The 16031-nt window shown below is 52.9% G+C and overlaps 1 protein-coding gene across 1 annotated transcript; it reads right to left on the bottom strand.

The window, feature by feature from the left end:
• Positions 1-698: 698 nt before the first annotated feature.
• Positions 699-9112, bottom strand: CA7 (carbonic anhydrase 7). Its single transcript, XM_065920518.1, has 7 exons — positions 9073-9112; positions 6335-6532; positions 3219-3337; positions 2170-2265; positions 2004-2066; positions 1324-1479; positions 699-821 (listed from the first exon to the last, which is right to left on the bottom strand). The coding sequence occupies exons 1-7, from the start codon at positions 9110-9112 to the stop codon at positions 699-701; spliced, it is 795 nt and encodes a 264-aa protein (XP_065776590.1).
• Positions 9113-16031: the final 6919 nt, after the last annotated feature.

Genomic DNA, 16031 nt, shown 5'->3' with positions numbered 1-16031 from the left:
AATGTCCAGAACGGTACTTGATAGAACACAGGCACTCAGTGGGTATTTGCTGCATGAATGGTTGAATTTATTAATCAGTGCATGGATGGATTGTCATGTAGGTGGCTTTGGTGGCTGGGTGGGGATGAAGGGAGATACTACATAAGCTGTAGCCAGTGCCTGCCTACGGCAGCAGGTGGCTGGAAGGAGAAGGCCACGTCACCTGCAGCAGGCTGAGTCCGTTTTAATGGCCTGGCAGTGAGGTGCGTGCATGGCGGAGGCCCGCAGAAGAGGTAATGCTGAGAGGGCAGCTCTGCCCACTCTTCTAATTATTGCTTGAGTCTTTCCAGGAGTGCCAGCTGCCTGCCCCAGAGAGTTTGGTCTCATCCGTCACAGTGTGAGCTCGGGGTAGGGCTGCTGCCACTGCCGGTGGGGAAGACAAGAGGAGGTTCCCAGGGGCCTTTGGGTCTTGGAGAGCAAAGGCAGCCTCAGGCTTGGGCCACACTCGGCTCAGGTCCCTTCCTGTCCCCAGGGTGGCTGAAAGGTGTCCCCTGGCTTGAGGGTCCCGTCAAGAAGCCTTCAGCGTGGCCAAGGAGCAAGCCAGCTGAAGGAGGGTCCACAGCAACCCCAGGCAGGGAGCCTCGGATGGTTTGGTGTCTGCTGACATGGAAGCCCTTGGGAAGATGGTGCCCCGGTGACTGACTGGACAGGTAGGCAGCTCAGGCCCGGAAGGAGGCCTTGACCACACGGCCCTTCAGTGGCTGTGGCGGCCGGAAGTTGTTCACCATGTGGATCCTCTCATCCTCCTCTGAGGTGAAAAGCAGGCTCCGGAATTTCTCCATCTTAAGGCAGGAGAGATACTCAGGGCAGAATGGGGGAGCTGCGGTCCCCTCTGACCCCAGACACATCATCTGGCATACCCTGCCCAGCCAGCTCTGCCCTTCTCTCCTCCTGCCCCGAGGGCTTGTCCCTACTTCTCCCCACTCATTTCCTGTTGGGACCCCTGACCTCAGTGACTTATTCACTAAAGAGCCTCTGAACCTAGGTCCTGCTCTGTGTAGCTCCAGTTCCAATCTTCACTCCAGCTAAGAATCGTCCACAAATGCAGCATTCAGATTCTAGCACGCTAGGGGCGGTCCCAGCATCCAGGGATCTCTCCTTCTAGCCTGTGCCCAGGTCCTAATGACTAACAACCAAGCTGACCCCCACCCAAGAATCTGAACATTTATTAGCAAAACATGGGAACCTTGATGGTGGGACCGCAGGCTGTGGGCTGCTATGGTCACGCTGCCCAGGTGTCCCTGAGTGTTGCCTCCCTCCATCTGCTGCTCTGGGAGGACTCACCTGCCTCTCAGAGATACGGATGGGCTCCCGGAGCACAATCCAGGTGACGCTCTCGCTCAGCGGTGGTGTCGTTAGGGACCCGGGGTAGGTCCAGTAGTGCCGGCTGGCAGGCAGGAGGCACTTGGGGTTGAAGCAGCTGAACTGGGCCTTGGTGCCCTGGGGCAGGGTGGGGAACCCAGGAATCAGCACAAACCTCCCACCAGGATGAGAGCAGCATCCTCCCTGCCCATTTCTGTCAATAGGATTTAGGCTTATATGACCCACTGAGGCAAACTGTGGGCAAATGTCTGCGATCCCAGAGGCCATCTCCCAGCCTGGCCAGCCCTCTTTACCCATCCTTTTGCATTAGAAAGCTGTGGTTCCTAAGCTCTTGGGGCATCATGTTCTCTCCTTTGCCCTCGACAAACCTCAGTGGTGCTGCCTGTTGGAGGACCATTAAAGTGATAAGCATCTTATGAATCCTATACCAAACCAGACCGCATGCTGGGCGTACAGTGGAGCCATGGACCCTGATGACGAGGAGTCAGTCGCAGCACCCCACAGCTCCGGACCTGACCCTTCACCTCTGCAAGGGTCTGCTGCCAGGATGGAGGAGTGTGAGGGCCCACACCACAATCTAGCGTGGTCCTCCCTCCCCTCCCAGGCTGCTCTGGATCAAGGGCACCGACCCCTGGTCTCACCTTAAACCGAACCATGTAGAGCGCATCTGTCAGACGGTTCATGCTGGGGTGCTCATCCCCCGTCTGTCAGAGAGAAGGCAGCGTGAGCCCAGAATTCACTGTGTTCTGTGACTCGGGGTGGCACCAGGCCTCCCATGGCCCTCTGGGTCCCCGGGAACCCTCTCACCTCCAGGAAGACACCGACCACAGCCAGGCCATCGGGCGCCGAGGCCGCCTCCCCAAAGGTGCTGTACTTCTTGGCGTTCCAGTGAACCAGGTGCAGCTACAGGGCAACAACAGGCCTTTAGTGCCTCCCACGGTCCGTGAGAGTTCAGGGCTAGGCTTCCCTCACTCCCACAGGACTCCTGGCCCCCCTGCAGGAGGGGCTCCTCTGGGAGCCATGGGTCAAAGAGCATTTACCCTGTTCTAGGTCTGACCCTTTCCTGAGCCCCAAGGGACCAAAAAGCTCCGGCTCTGCCCTCCATGAACTATGAAATAGATAATGACCATCTAATGTGACACCTCCCTGAGGAAGTGGATCCTGCAGCTGAGGCCAGAGAATCAGAAGAGGGTTACCCGATGGAACTCTCGGGGCAAGGCATTTCAGGCAGAAAGAACAGCATAGGTGAATGCCTAGAGGCATGAAAGAGCCAAGCTTCCCAGGTGGCTCAGTGGTAAAGAATCCGCCTGCCAATGCAGGAGACACAGGAGATGGGGGTTTGATTCCTGGGTCCAGGAGATCCCCTGGAGAAGGAAATGGCAACCCATTCCAGTATCCTTGCCTGGAGAATCCCATGGACAGAGGAGCCTGGCGAATTATAGTCGATGCAGTTGCAAAAGAGTAGGACAAGACTTAGCGGCTAAACAATAACAACGGCAACATGAAAAAGGCAGGTGCAGGCAGGGATTCGTTACATGGAGGTCAGTATGAGAAGAGGTCAAGGTGAGATGAGGCCAGGCAAAGCCAGGTCATGCAGGCCCTTGAAGGCCAGGCTTAATCCTTGAAGGGTTGTTGCAAGGCTGTGATGGGACTGGATTTGCCCTTCAGAAAATTCTTTCAGGACACACAAATCAGCACAACAGTGGGCCAACTTCAGGTGGAAGACCCTGTGCTGAGGGTGGGTGGAGGTCCCCTAGGGGACTTCACTCCCTCCAGCGCCCCACACTGGGCACCTAGCAAACCCTTGGCCCCCAGTACCCCCACTCCTTCCCCCATCAGGCAGAGGAGGGTCTTACCTCGCTGGGGAATGACTTGCCATCCACCGTGTGCTCCGAGCCCACACCATGCTTCTTGCCCCAGTGGAAATGGAACTGCTTAAGCCGGTAGGGCACATCCAGGGGGCCCCCAGACACCACTGCGGGGAGAAGGGGGACCTGTAGCAAGTCGTGAGAGACCCCACACTGCCTGAAGGCAGCAGTACTAGCATCGGGGTAGTGCCCAGGAGGGGGATAAACTTTTCATTTGGAACATTCCTGGGGCTAAGTGGACTTGGATCGGTCCCCACGCAGTTCCCTTATGCCTTTGACTGGGCCAGGGCAGAAATCCTGGAGGCCTGTAGGTGGCAGAGGAGTCTGGTACTGACAGGGTACATCCTTCCATCAGGCTGTCCTCCCCACTCCTGCCCACTTTCCAGTGGAAGCTGGGACTTTGCCTCTCAGACCCTCTTTGCCACTAATGGTAGACGTCCCATGCCTGCAGCCCTGACTCAGAGCTGGGTCAAAGGATTCTCTTCTTTAGTCTTCATGGTAACACAGAAGGACAGAACCTATTATTATTCCTATTGTATAAAGGAGGAACCGAGAGACAGAGAGGGCAAGGTCTTTGTCCAAGGTCACACACAGCAAGGCACTGAGCTAAGATATAAGCCCACATCTACTTCATGTGAGTCCAGAGCCCAAGGCCCTAATCACCAGGCTGTGTTGCCTGCCCAGAAACTGGTGGCTCCCCAGGGCCTGATGTCCAGAGGCCAGCTCCTGAGGGTCCCCACTCCAAGGGTCAGGCCCCTGTCTTGATCAGAATCCCACCCTCATGGCCTCTTTGGCAGGGCCAGTTTATGCTGGTTTTGTGACTTTCCTACTCTGATACCCAGCGAGCAGAGGCCACACACAAGGCCTCCTGGGACTGATTAAATTTCTAGCTGAAATAGATCTAGCAGTGGAGGGAGCCCCCGCCAGGTCTGAATGTGAGCTCCTGGATCAGGTGACGGCCCGGGGCTCAGAGTTCCACTAGGCCCGTCCAGGATGGGTGACCGGGGCAGGGCCCTGACCCCTGTGGGCCCCTCAAGGAGGAGGATAATGGGACACCCCAGAGGCCCCGTCTCACTGTCCTGCCTCATGTGAGCAGCAGGTCTGTCCATGGCAATGCTGGGTGGTTAACTGAACCTGAAGGTTGTGGCTCTGGGTTGAGGCCCAATCAGGATGCCCCCATCCTGGGGAAGGTCTGTAGATTGAGCTTCTGATATGGACTGTGGAGGCTCACTCCTCCAAGCATGCCCCACCTGGGACTCTATAGTGTAACCTCTTAGAGAGTGACCTCCCTCCCTAACCCTTGAGCTTGGCTTCCTCAGTCTGCTCTCTGCATCCTGACCACAGAACACACTGCCATTCACGGTGTACTTATTATGTGTTCAGGCACTCTGCAGACATCAACCCCCACAGTGGCCTAGAGGGGGACACATTGTTACCTGCCCTGGCCAGATGTGGGACAGAGGCTCGGAAAGATAGGTCTTTTGCCCAAGGTCACACAGCTGGGAAGTGGCAGGGCCCCAACTCTCTCACTCCTCAGCTTACTTTCTTTCCACTGGGCCCCTTAACCCCTCAGGCCTGGGCATTCTATTAAGGGAGGGAACTCCAGCCAGGCTAGAAAGTGAGCCCCTGGATCCATGGTCCAGAAGAATGCTCACTTGGGCCTCCCCTACCAAGAGTGGCCTTCACTGAGCTCCTTATGTCTGAATTGACCCCTCAGTGTCCTCTGAAGGTTATTCAGAAGGTCCAGTCCCTTGAAACTACTCCTTCATAAACTGTGATCTTAGGTGCTTCCCTGGTGGCTTAGTGGTAAAGAATCTGCCAGTGCAGGAGATGCAGATTTGATCTCTGGGTTGGGAAGATTCCCTGGAGGAAGAAATTGCAACCCACGGCAGTATTCTTGCCTGGGAAATCCCAAAGGACAGAGGAGCCTGGCGGGCTACATTCCACAGGGTCGCCTGTGAACACCCTGTTGGACACGACTTAGTGACTAAACAACAACAATGTCATCAAGAGCCCCATGTCCCTCCCCAAAGCTCTGGGTGACAGCCTTTTACTTAGAATTCAGTACCAGGAATGCTGTGTCTCTCTTCGGAGGATCTGTTGGATTTCCTCCCTTCTGCAGCAAGAATTATAACTGATCCTCTTTCCCTTTTTTCCTAACCTAAGAGAGAACTCAGGACTAAGCAAATAAGATAATTCCTATCTGGCTTTCCTCCTCTTCTCTGCCTTTTGATTCTCTATTTGAAATCTGAGTTCCCCTGAGTACTTTCATTGCATGTATGGCAGGCAGGGGTAGGAGACAGAGGGGCAGAGTACCAGTCACTTGCTTATGTAAGAAACTTTAGCAGGTTCCCCCCCTTGTCCCACTCGACCCCCTCACAGGCTTGGTCATAAGGACAAAAATCCCTATACTAAGGAACACTCCCAAGCCTTCTGTCTAGGAATTTATCATGGAAGAATCCTCTAACCCCAGGGCAAAGAGACCCTGGAAGGAGCTGCCACAAGTTCCCACTAGGTTCTCTTTGGTCCAAGATGGTTGGGATTTGAGGCTGTAGGTGGGCTGGAGACTTCGGAGTAGGACCAGGCAGGTTCTGGTCTTCCCCAGTTCACTAAGTTTCTGCTAGCCCATCTTACAGGCAAGTTCTTGAGAGGAATGAACCAACTGCTTATGACCTTAACAAGGGGCCTGGCACGCAGAACATTTTAGCTCCGTTCTCTTTCTGCTGGGCTTAACCAGATCACACAGAGAGGAGGGCTTGGCCTTAGGCCACACAGCAGGTCAGTGATGAGGCAGGGAGTGGAAACAAACCTGACCTCAAGCACTAAATGAAAGAGAAGAAAGAGAATTAGTGTTTCTTGTGCATCTACTACATGCCAGCACTACAGACATCACTCCAGGTTTTTTCGTTTTTCCTCTCTGTGACCCCAGGGAGGGAAACAGGGTCTTAATGCCCCCATTTTATGCATCAGGAGACTGAGGCTTCACAACTGGTTAAAAGTGGAGCCTTCCTTTCCCAGCATGGTGTTCTGCCCTTCTTGAGCCTACCCCAATCAGGTTAGGATTCCAGGGAGAAGAGTGCCAGGGGCCGGCAGGGGCCACTTACCAGTTCGGTCATCACTGTCATTGAAGTCCACTTGGACAGAGTGGCCATTGTTGGCGATGCTGAGGGATGTGCAGGACTCATAGGAGATCTCCAGTGGCTTCAGGCTGGGTGAGTACACAGCCTGGCTAGATACGATATTGATTGGTGACTGGCGGTCTCCCTGGGCAATGGGATACAGCTTGTGCCAGTGTGAGGGGCCTGCAGATGGCGGGAAGAGGGCAAGGACTCAGGCCAACCCAGATCTCAGGGCTGCAGATGAGGGCATCCGTGGGGGATGGTCTCCATGCTATATACTTTCAGAGGTTAGCCCCTGCTCTGGAGTCACATGGTTTGGAGCGTCACTCCCAGCTTTGCCACTTCCCCTCTTAGCCTCCACTTTCTTGTCTGTGAAATGGCCTCCCCAAAGCTCTCTACCCATGGCTGATAGGAGATGCAGAGAGCTAATGTGCGGAAGAGAGCACACAAAAGCTACAGGCTCAGGGGCAGTCTGGGGTAGCAGGTCCTCCCCGACACCCAGGATATGTTTAGAGAGGTCCCCAAAGCCCCGAGGTCATTGACCCGACCTTACCAGGTGTCTGGCCTCTTCTTGCATCTGACCAAGTTCCAGTCAGTGTTCGTAATAATGATGACAAAAGCTCACATCAACTTCACTTTGGCTCTATGACATGCATTTGCTTCTCACAATAGCCTTGTCAAGTAGAGACAAGTGTGATTCCCATTTCACAGATGAGGGCACTGAGAGTCACTTGTGCACGTGCGCATGCACACTTGGGTACAGGAGTAAACACACAGTGTGTGCATGCCTTGCCCCCTAGCTGCCGTCCTTGGGCATGTGCAGGTCCAGGGAGATTTTCATGAGTGCAGACATATGTGCACAGTGACCTGGGCTCACCGCATCCAGAGTGGGCAGGCCCAGTAACACATGTGTACAAATGTGCAGCTCTTCCAAGTATCTCTGACACACATATATGCACCCTCACATGTAGATACCCCCTGTTGCAAATCCAGGTCTGCACTAACAGACTACAGCAAAACACATGCTCATGCACATACATGCACACCTGTGTGCACACCCACGAGCACCCACCACCTGCCTCCCAGAGATTCCATCTGCAGCCGAGAGGCTCGGCATCTCCCTGGGGAACATCCTGAGATGCAGCCTATTTTTAGAGCCACTGCCGGCTGGTGCTTCTCCCCGTTTTTGGCTTCTTAAGTTTTCCTGAGAAAACAGCAGCAGGTGCCGACAGAACTGTGTCCCCAGCGGATGACTCAGAAGCGTGGCCCAGACCCACTGTGGGTTATTTTTGAAGTCCTGTGAGCATGCCGCATGCCGGCACCTCCATCCTCTGTCCTTCCCACCCTCACTGTCCCTTGGCTGCGTGACCCAGGACTGGGTGAGGCACAGCAGCTTCAGGGAGGCCAGCTACAGGGCAGACCTAATGCAATACTGGACATTCAGTGCTGGTGGTCAGGACTAGCAAGAAGGCTAAAGTCAGGGGACTTGGACTCTGGGGGAGGCACCCAGAAGCTGGCTGGAAGCAGGAGCTGGGGATGGGGGGAGAGAATCTTCTAGGAGGGTCCTGTCAACCTGCCCCTTCTCTGCCTCTCTCTGCATCTCTGTGGATCTCTGTTGCCTTTTTCTGAAAATCTCTTTCTAGCTTTTGCATGTCCAAACAGGGTTTTCCCCTTCAAAATATGCTCCTCTGTGCTTGGGACCTCAGAGCGGGGGCAAAGACCCCACAACACCTCCCTAACTCTCTCTGACCCAATTGTAAGCCCCAGACCCCCAGACTTGGTATCCAGGACCCCCATCCACCTCTCACAGAGTGCCTGCCTCTCTGCAGATAAGTAGGGATGGGGTTGTTCCTCCCACCAGCACTCCCCTTCTCCCACCCCCACCTGCCTTGCCTTGGTTTCCTCTGGATCTTGGTTCCTCGGGGAAAGCTAAGAACTCTTATCCCACATCCCCATCCCAGCTTGGTAAGAAATAGCCTCAAAGGAACTGCCCTGCCGCAGACCCACACTCAAGTGGTCTGGCTCTCACCTTCTGCCTCTTCTCCCTTCTTCTGCATTTTAAGAAAATTGAGGCAGGATCGAAGAGCTATTCTCCGGGTCAGACCAGGAGGCTGATGTGGGCCACCGGCTCCCTTGTCTCACACTGGGACGTGCTCAGACATCCTGCCAGAGGCAGACACGCAGACACATCCGTGCGCCCTTAGATGCTCCCTTCCTTCACATACCTGCCAACTCGAAAGCTTGGACACTTCGACGGGCAAACTCTGCCAGGGACACCGCGCCCTTGCCCACGCGGAGCCCAGCTCCCGGGAGGTCACCGCACACCAGCCGTGCGCGCTCCCCGCACAGACACCGCGCAGCGCGCTGCGTTCGGACCGCCCCCAGCTGCCCTGGGCTACCTCCACCCGCTGCGCACTCCGGCGGGCATGAGTGAGTGAGTGTCCGGCCAGGGTCCCAGCGAGCTGGGTCGTCAGGGGCTGCGCGGAGGAGGAGGCAGGACGCGCTTGGCTCGCTGGCGGCGGGGCCGGACGGAGAGCAGCGCGCACTTTGCGCCAGGTGCGGGGGAGTCAGGGCTCTGACCCAGCGGGTGGGCCGGGCTCTGGGGGGTGGATGGGAGAAGGGTCCCCATCTCGCCTGGAGGATAGGGGGCTTTCAGGTCCCGCTGGGTGGGAGGGTCAGGGACGAGTCCCAGTGGATGGGGGCCGGCTGGGGTCTGTGCCTACCGTCGTTCTGGCCGTAGCCCCAGCCGTGGTGGCCGGTCATGCCGCTGCCGTCACCTGCCGGCTCGGCTCAGTTCTGCTCGCTCGGGCTGCGGCTCCGGCCCCGCTCGCTGCTGCGGAGCAGCCTCTTAAAGCGGCGGCAGGCGGGAGGAGCGGTTCCCAGGGGACCCGCCCCCCCCACCCCCTAGTAGGGCGAGAGAGGCTGGCCCTGCCCCGCCCTGCCCTCTCCCACCCACCCCGCAAGCCAGTTGAGCCCTGAGTTGAGATGCGGGCTGTGTGGGGGGTGTCAAGGGGACCTAAACCCCACCCCCACCCTGACCCTGGCCGAGCCCTATTCCTCCTTCCCTCCAGCACGTGTACAGCCTCTGGGGCAGGAGAAGCCACCCATCGAGGGCCGCCTCCGTTTCTCCACACCCCGTCCGTCCCCCAGGCTTGTCCCTGGGAGGTACGTTCCACCACCGGAGACCTGGGCTCTGGGTTCCGAGTCCTCTTGGACTGGGGCCCCTTGAAACTGCAAATTGCACTGACCATCAAGTGTCCAGGAATGAAGTTTCCCCTGTTTGGGGAAGGATCCAGGTGCTGGGCCAAGCTTTGGATCCTTCCTGTTTCCTAACCCCCCTCGGCTTTCCTACAGCAAAGGGTGGTATACTTCCACTAGCCTGATTGCATAGAGCAGGAGACTGAGGCCCAGAGAGGTGAAGTGACTTCTCGCTGCAGATCTTCTAGCTAGAGACTGAGGGCTTTACTCCCCATTGTCTCACTCCTGGATTCTTGGGCTCTTTCCTACTTTCCCCTGGTGTCAGGGTTGGGCGGGCGGGGGCGGGCAAAGGAGTCCTGTGGTTGTGGGGGTCTGGGAGCCCTGGGGTAGGAGGAGGGCTTAGGCAGTACCAGGGTCTCATAATGGGAGTGGGGAGTTTGGACTTTAACCACTGGGCATTAAGGCAGACAGACCCCAGGGAACTTCCCTGGTGGTCCAGAAGCTGAGACTGCGCTCCCAATGCAGGAGGCCAGGGTTCAGTGGATCCCTGGTCAGGGAACTAGATTCCACACACCACAACTCAGGATCCCACATGGCGCAATGAAAACTCGGCACAGCCAAATAAATACTTAAAAAGACAGGCCCACAGAACACCAGCTGGCTCACCCCATGGAACTAAGTATGAGGCCCTACCTCCACCCTCTCCTTCTCTCCCTTGCTTCCTCCACTGTCCCGGTCTCTTTGCCTATTTCTTTACAGCCCACTGTTTGTCCCTCCTTTCCTTGCCTCCCCATGACCTTCGGCATACCTGCTGGGAGCTCAGGCCCTCCACCCTGCACTCAATCTCAGTATCTGCCCTGGCCCAACATTTTCCCATCCACAAGCCCTGGTCCTTGCTGTGCCCTCCGCCTGGGATGTCCTCTGTCTTCCACCCACTGGCTCCAACCGGCCCAATCTGATTCATCTGAGGATGTGGCCTTATGCCAAGGATAGGGCTTGTCTCTGGCTAGGCCTCAGCAGGCACTTTTGGTAAGACAAACAGATGGGTGGATGGAAGGAGAGACAAATGATCCCACCCAGGGATTTGTACCCAACCAGAGTTGAAGGACCATTTGTGAAATCTCTGCTGGTCTGACCTCTACCAGAGGGAGACTATTTCAGACCCTTTTGTTGGCTGACCTTGTGAGGGAATCTGCCATCTTGTCTGCCAGGCTCCCCTATATCTGTGTGGCTGTCTTGGTTTCCCTCTCTTAGGCCCTGAACCCCTCAGGTCCCCGAGTGGAGCTTTGGAGATTAAGTGACAACTGGTTGGCTGGGCCAAGGTCAGTCAGTGACCTCCTAGCACTGCCTAGACGCCTCTCCTTGACCCAGGAGCTGAAGGGGCCCTTAATAAAAATCTGACTCTAAGACAGGGGGCAGGGGATCATAACAGACATGCAGAGGGTAGCCCCCAAGACTGCCTCTGTTTATCTCCCAGAAGAGCCAGCCACCTTTCTCCTGGGGGAGCTGCAACACTCTCAGGGCCTGGGGTTGGGCCCAAATGTGTCTACTTCATTGACCTACTTCCCCCTCGCTGTGACCCAGACATTTCCATATTTATAGTACTAAAAAAAATGGAATTACTTATAAAGCGTTGAATCAAGCTTCATTCTCACAGTAGCCCCACTTTGTAGATGAGGAAAGCAGGGCTCAGAGGAGTGGAGTTAGGGTGCACTGTGAGTGACAGAGCTAAGATAAAAATCCAGGGCTCTGAGTCCCTCCTTTGACATGTCTAAAATCACCAGGAGAGGGGAGGAAGTGGATTTGAAATTTGATTGTCATTTGTGTAGACAGGTAAGACTTCCTCCACAGTGACTGAAGAGAAGCTAGGGAGAGTGTTTGCCTCCTGGGTGGAGACTGGGAGCCCGGAAGGGCAGGAGAGGGTGCAGAATGGGAGTGGGAGGGACACCCTTTACTGCTCACTCCTTCAGAAAGAATTAAAATATTGCCTCTTTAACAACCAAATAAAAGCTGATCCAATTCTTTCCTTCCTGCATCCTGTCTTTAGCAGTTTTCTCTAGGTGCTGGAGAGCTGGGAACTCAGGTAGGTGAGAGGAGCTGATAGAGCCTGCCTGTCTGAGGTGAAGCCTCAGTTGCCCCTGTAGCCCACTCAGGTCAACTTGGGAACGACTGTGCCATTCAGGCACATCCTGTCTCAATTACACGCTGTCTTTAAAACGGAACTGGGGACTTCCCTGGCAGTCTAGTGGTTAAGACTGTTCTCCCAATGCAGGGGGCATGGGTTCGATCCCTGGTCAGGGAACTAAGATCCCACTTGCCATACAACTCAGCCAAAAAAAATTAAAGAAAAAGTGGAATAAAAAAAAGAATTGATTTCACTTCTCTGGAGCTTATTCTTTGGTCTCATTGGTGTCAGTGGCCTCCTGGATTTCGCTCTTTCTAGGGGAGAGGAAGTATAGGGATGTGAGAGCTATGAAGAAGGGCTGGGGGAGGGTTGTATAGCCACACCTCATTCATCCTGACCTTGACCAGATCTCACTTCCCCTCTCAAAGATACAAGTGTCTTTGCTCTACAGTAACGAGGTGATTAGGGCATCATCCCTGCCCTACCCAAACTCATGGGATCCCTGTGAGTTTCAGTTGAGACAAGAGTTGTCCAGTGCTGCACCAACAGGCAGAATCATGCCTGCTCTTCACTGTGTGTTGTGTCCAGGGCCAACAGGCCAGACTGGAAGCCCTGTGACCTTGAGACTCTAAGATCAAAATTACAGCTTCTTAGGTTTTTTTCAAAAAATGTCCACTCCAAGTATATAGAAACAATGGAAACGGTGAGATGTTAGTTTCTTGGGCTCCAAAATCACTGTGGATGGTCACTGCAGCCATGAAATTAAAAGACGCTTAATCCTTGAAAGAAAAGCAATTACAAACTTAGTGTATTAAAAAGCAGAGACATTACTTTGCCTCCAATGATCCATATAGTCAAAGCTATGGTTTTTCCAGTAGTCATGTATGGATGTGAGAGCTGGACAATAAAAAAGGCCGAGCCCCGAAGAACTGATGCCTCCGAACTGTGGTGCTGGAGAAGACTCTTGAGAGTCCTTGGACAGCAAGAAGATCCAACCAGTCAATCCAAAAGAAAATCAACCCTGAATATTCATTGGAAGAACTGATTCCAAAAGAAAATCAACCCTGAATATTCATTGGAAGAACTGATGCTGAAGCTGAAGTTCCAATACTCTGGCCACCTGATGCGAAGAGCCGACTCATTGGAAAAGGCCCTGATGTTGGGAAAGATTGAAGGCAAGAGAAGGGGGTGACAAAGGGTGAGATGGTTGGAATGGCATCACTGACTCAGTGGACATGAGCTTGAGCAAATTCCTGGAGAGGGTGAAGAACAGGGAAGCCTGGTGTGCTGCAGTCCATGGGCTCGCAAAGAGTCAGACGCGACTGAGTGACTGAATAACAGCAACAAGTATGTATGTGTGTGCACTCACATGTGGAATGAATCTGGGCTGTGAACTCAGCCAGACGTGGTCCTGGCTCCCAGCATCACTAGCTGTGTGATCTGGAGCAAGTTGCTTCTCCTCTCAGCCTGTTTTCTGATCTGTCAGATGCGAACAGAGAGTCAAGAGGGCCAATAGGATGGTTGGGTGAGCATATCTGTGAGACTCCTAGAACAAAGTATGTACTCCTCAGACCTCTGTTCTTTCCCCTTTTCCTTAGCTTTTCAGGGAAATTTAAAACCCCAAATATTCATTTTCCAGTTACAGTAGTAGTACCTATAGAAAATTCAGGAGAATCAGAAAAGCATAGTAAAGAAAATTCACTGGTCATATTACCACCCAAGAATCACTAGTGTAAACACTGTAGTGACCATCCTGCCAGGCTTTTTCAATATGTATTGTGCTCAGTCATGCAGTCATATCTGACTCTTTGAGACCCTATGGACTGTAGCCCACCAGGCTCCTCTGTCCATGGGATTCTCCAGGCAAGAATACTGGCATGGGTTGCCATTTCCTCCTCCAGGGGATCTTCCTGACCCAGTGGGTCGAACCCATGTCTCCTGTGTCTCCTGCATTGGCAGACAAGTTCTTTACCACTAGCACTACCTGGGAAGACAATATATATTAGTAGTACTTAAAAAACAATCAGAACCATATGTGGAGTTTTGTGACCAGGTATTTGTCACTTAATGCCCTATGGTAAGCATTTCCCTGCTTCATCAGTCTTGGAGAACTTAACACTTAATAACTGCACAGTACTCTAGTATGTGGATTTTTCCATTTTTCACTATTGTAAGTGTACTGCAGTGGACAGCCTTAATTATACATCTTTGTGTGGGTGGCTGATGATTTCCCTGAGAAAGTGGATTAACCAAATCAGATGATAAACACATTGCTGGTAAGACATTTTAAAATGTAGAAGGCATACTTCCCTGGTGATCCAGTGGTTAAGAATCCACCTTGCAATGGAGGGGACGTGGGTTTGATCCCTGGCTGGGGAACTAAGATCCTGCAAGCCATGGAGCAGCTAAACCCGAGCACTGCAACTAGTGAGCCTGCACATCACAAATAGAGATTCGATACACCAAAATGAAAGATCTTGCCTGAGTCAACTAAGATCCAACACAGCACCCTGGGAGCGTGTCCAACATTGTGATTCATTCTTCCTGGCTGGTTTCCCACAGATTATAACCTCTTCTAGGGCAGACCCTGATGCTGGGAAACACTGAGGGCAAGAGGAGAAGGGGGCCACAGAGGATGAGATGGTTGGATAGCATCACCAACTCAACAGACAAGAGTTTGTGCAAACTCAGCAAGATGTTGAAGGACAGGGAAGCCTGGTGTGCTGCAGTCCATGGGGTCGCAAAGAGCTGGACATGACTGAGTGACCAAACAACATGAAGGGCAGAGCTAGCCCCACACTTCCTGGCAGCTCAAGGATCTGGCCTCCTCCAGCTGAGACCAACCAGGATGGGTAACACAATAGACTTGAATTGGGGTCTGGCCAGATCTGTAGTGTATTTGTTTCTAATCCCTGTGCCACCTTTTAATAGCTGTGAGAGTTTGGAATTTTACTCACCTCTCTAAGCCTCTACTCTCTTAGGTATAAAATGGGGTGAATAGTAGTATCTATTGCATTGGGTGAATACAGTGAGCACAAAATGGTGATGTGTGTCAAGGGTCTACCTGGCTCAGAGTCTCAGTAAATGGGGGTGGTGTATGGGGTTTAGGGCTCAGTTTTCCCACCTGTTCAGTGGGAGATTGGCATAGGTCAGTGGTTCTCAAACTTGAGCATGAATCAGAGTCACCAAGAGTCTTATTAAAAGTTTCCTAGGCCTCACCCCAGAGTTTCTGTTTCAGCAGGTCTGGAATGGGACCTGAGAATTTGCCTTTCTAACAGTCTCCCAGGTGATGTTGATACTGCTGGTTCAGGATCACCTTTAAAAAACCAGTGGTCTAAATCAATGAAGCCATGCTTTCCTGGTCTGATACCTTTGATTTCCTGTCTTCTACAAAAGGAAAAACCTGTGAGGAGCCCTGAGTTCCCAGGTGGTAGGGCTTGTATTGGGTCATCCCTGCATATGGCTCCAGCACAGCACTTTTTACACGCTGTTATGGCTTGAACTAGATGCCCCGCCGAAAGTTGTTAAAGTCCTAACATCCAGGACCTTTGAGTGTAATCTTATTTGGAAACATGGTTTTTGAAGCTTTAATCAAGTTAAGATGAGGTCATGGGTTTCCCTGCTGGTTCAGTGGTGAAGAATTTGTCTGCCAATGCAGGGAACATGGGTTCAATCCCTGGTCCAGAAAGATGCCACATTCCAAGGGAAAACTAAGCCCGTGCACTTAGAGCCTGTTCTCCACAACAAGAGAAACCATTGCAATGAGAAGCTTGTGCATCTTATCTACAGAGTAGATGCAACTAGAGAAATCTTGCAAGCAGCAACAAAGACCCAGTGCAGCCATAAATAAATCTTTCAAAAAAAGATGCAGTCTTTAGGGTGGGCCCTAATCCAATGTGACTTAGAAGAGAAGAAATACAGAGACATGAGGAGAGAATACCATATGATGATACAGGTGGAAACTGAAGTGCTACATATGGCTGTGAGCCAAGGATTACTAGCCAACCACCAGAAGCTAGGAAGACCAGGCCAGGTTCTTCCCTTAAAGGTAACTTAAAGTTCAGAGGGAGCACAGTGCACACACTTTAATTTTGAACTTCCAGCTTTCACAACTGTGAGGCAATGAATTTCTGTAGTTTGTAGAAGTTTGTGGAACTTTGTTATAGCAACTCCAGGAAATTAATACACTGAAGTATCTTCTTTTACAGGTTGCCACCAACACAAACCTTTTTCAAAATCATGTATATCTTCATAGTCAGTATGACTCCCCTCCGCCAAACTTGGGGATGTTTCTATTCATGCAGTCCATGATTACACTGAACTCTCACCTGTCATCTTTTGACCTTCCCACATTCCCTG

Source organism: Muntiacus reevesi, chromosome 2 (genome assembly GCF_963930625.1).
Source record: "Muntiacus reevesi chromosome 2, mMunRee1.1, whole genome shotgun sequence".
Classification (NCBI taxonomy): Eukaryota; Metazoa; Chordata; class Mammalia; order Artiodactyla; family Cervidae; genus Muntiacus; species Muntiacus reevesi.
This window is presented reverse-complemented; position numbering and strand designations above follow the sequence as displayed.

Coding starts and splice junctions, on each gene's coding strand:
- CA7 (XM_065920518.1), bottom strand. CDS start 9,112: ATGACCGGCCACCACGGCTGGGGCTACGGCCAGAACGACG. Junction 6,533..9,072: donor GGGCTACGGCCAGAACGACG/GTAGGCACAGAC, acceptor CGCCATCTGCAG/GCCCCTCACACTGGCACAAG. Junction 822..1,323: donor TCCGTATCTCTGAGAGGCAG/GTGAGTCCTCCC, acceptor TCCTGCCTTAAG/ATGGAGAAATTCCGGAGCCT.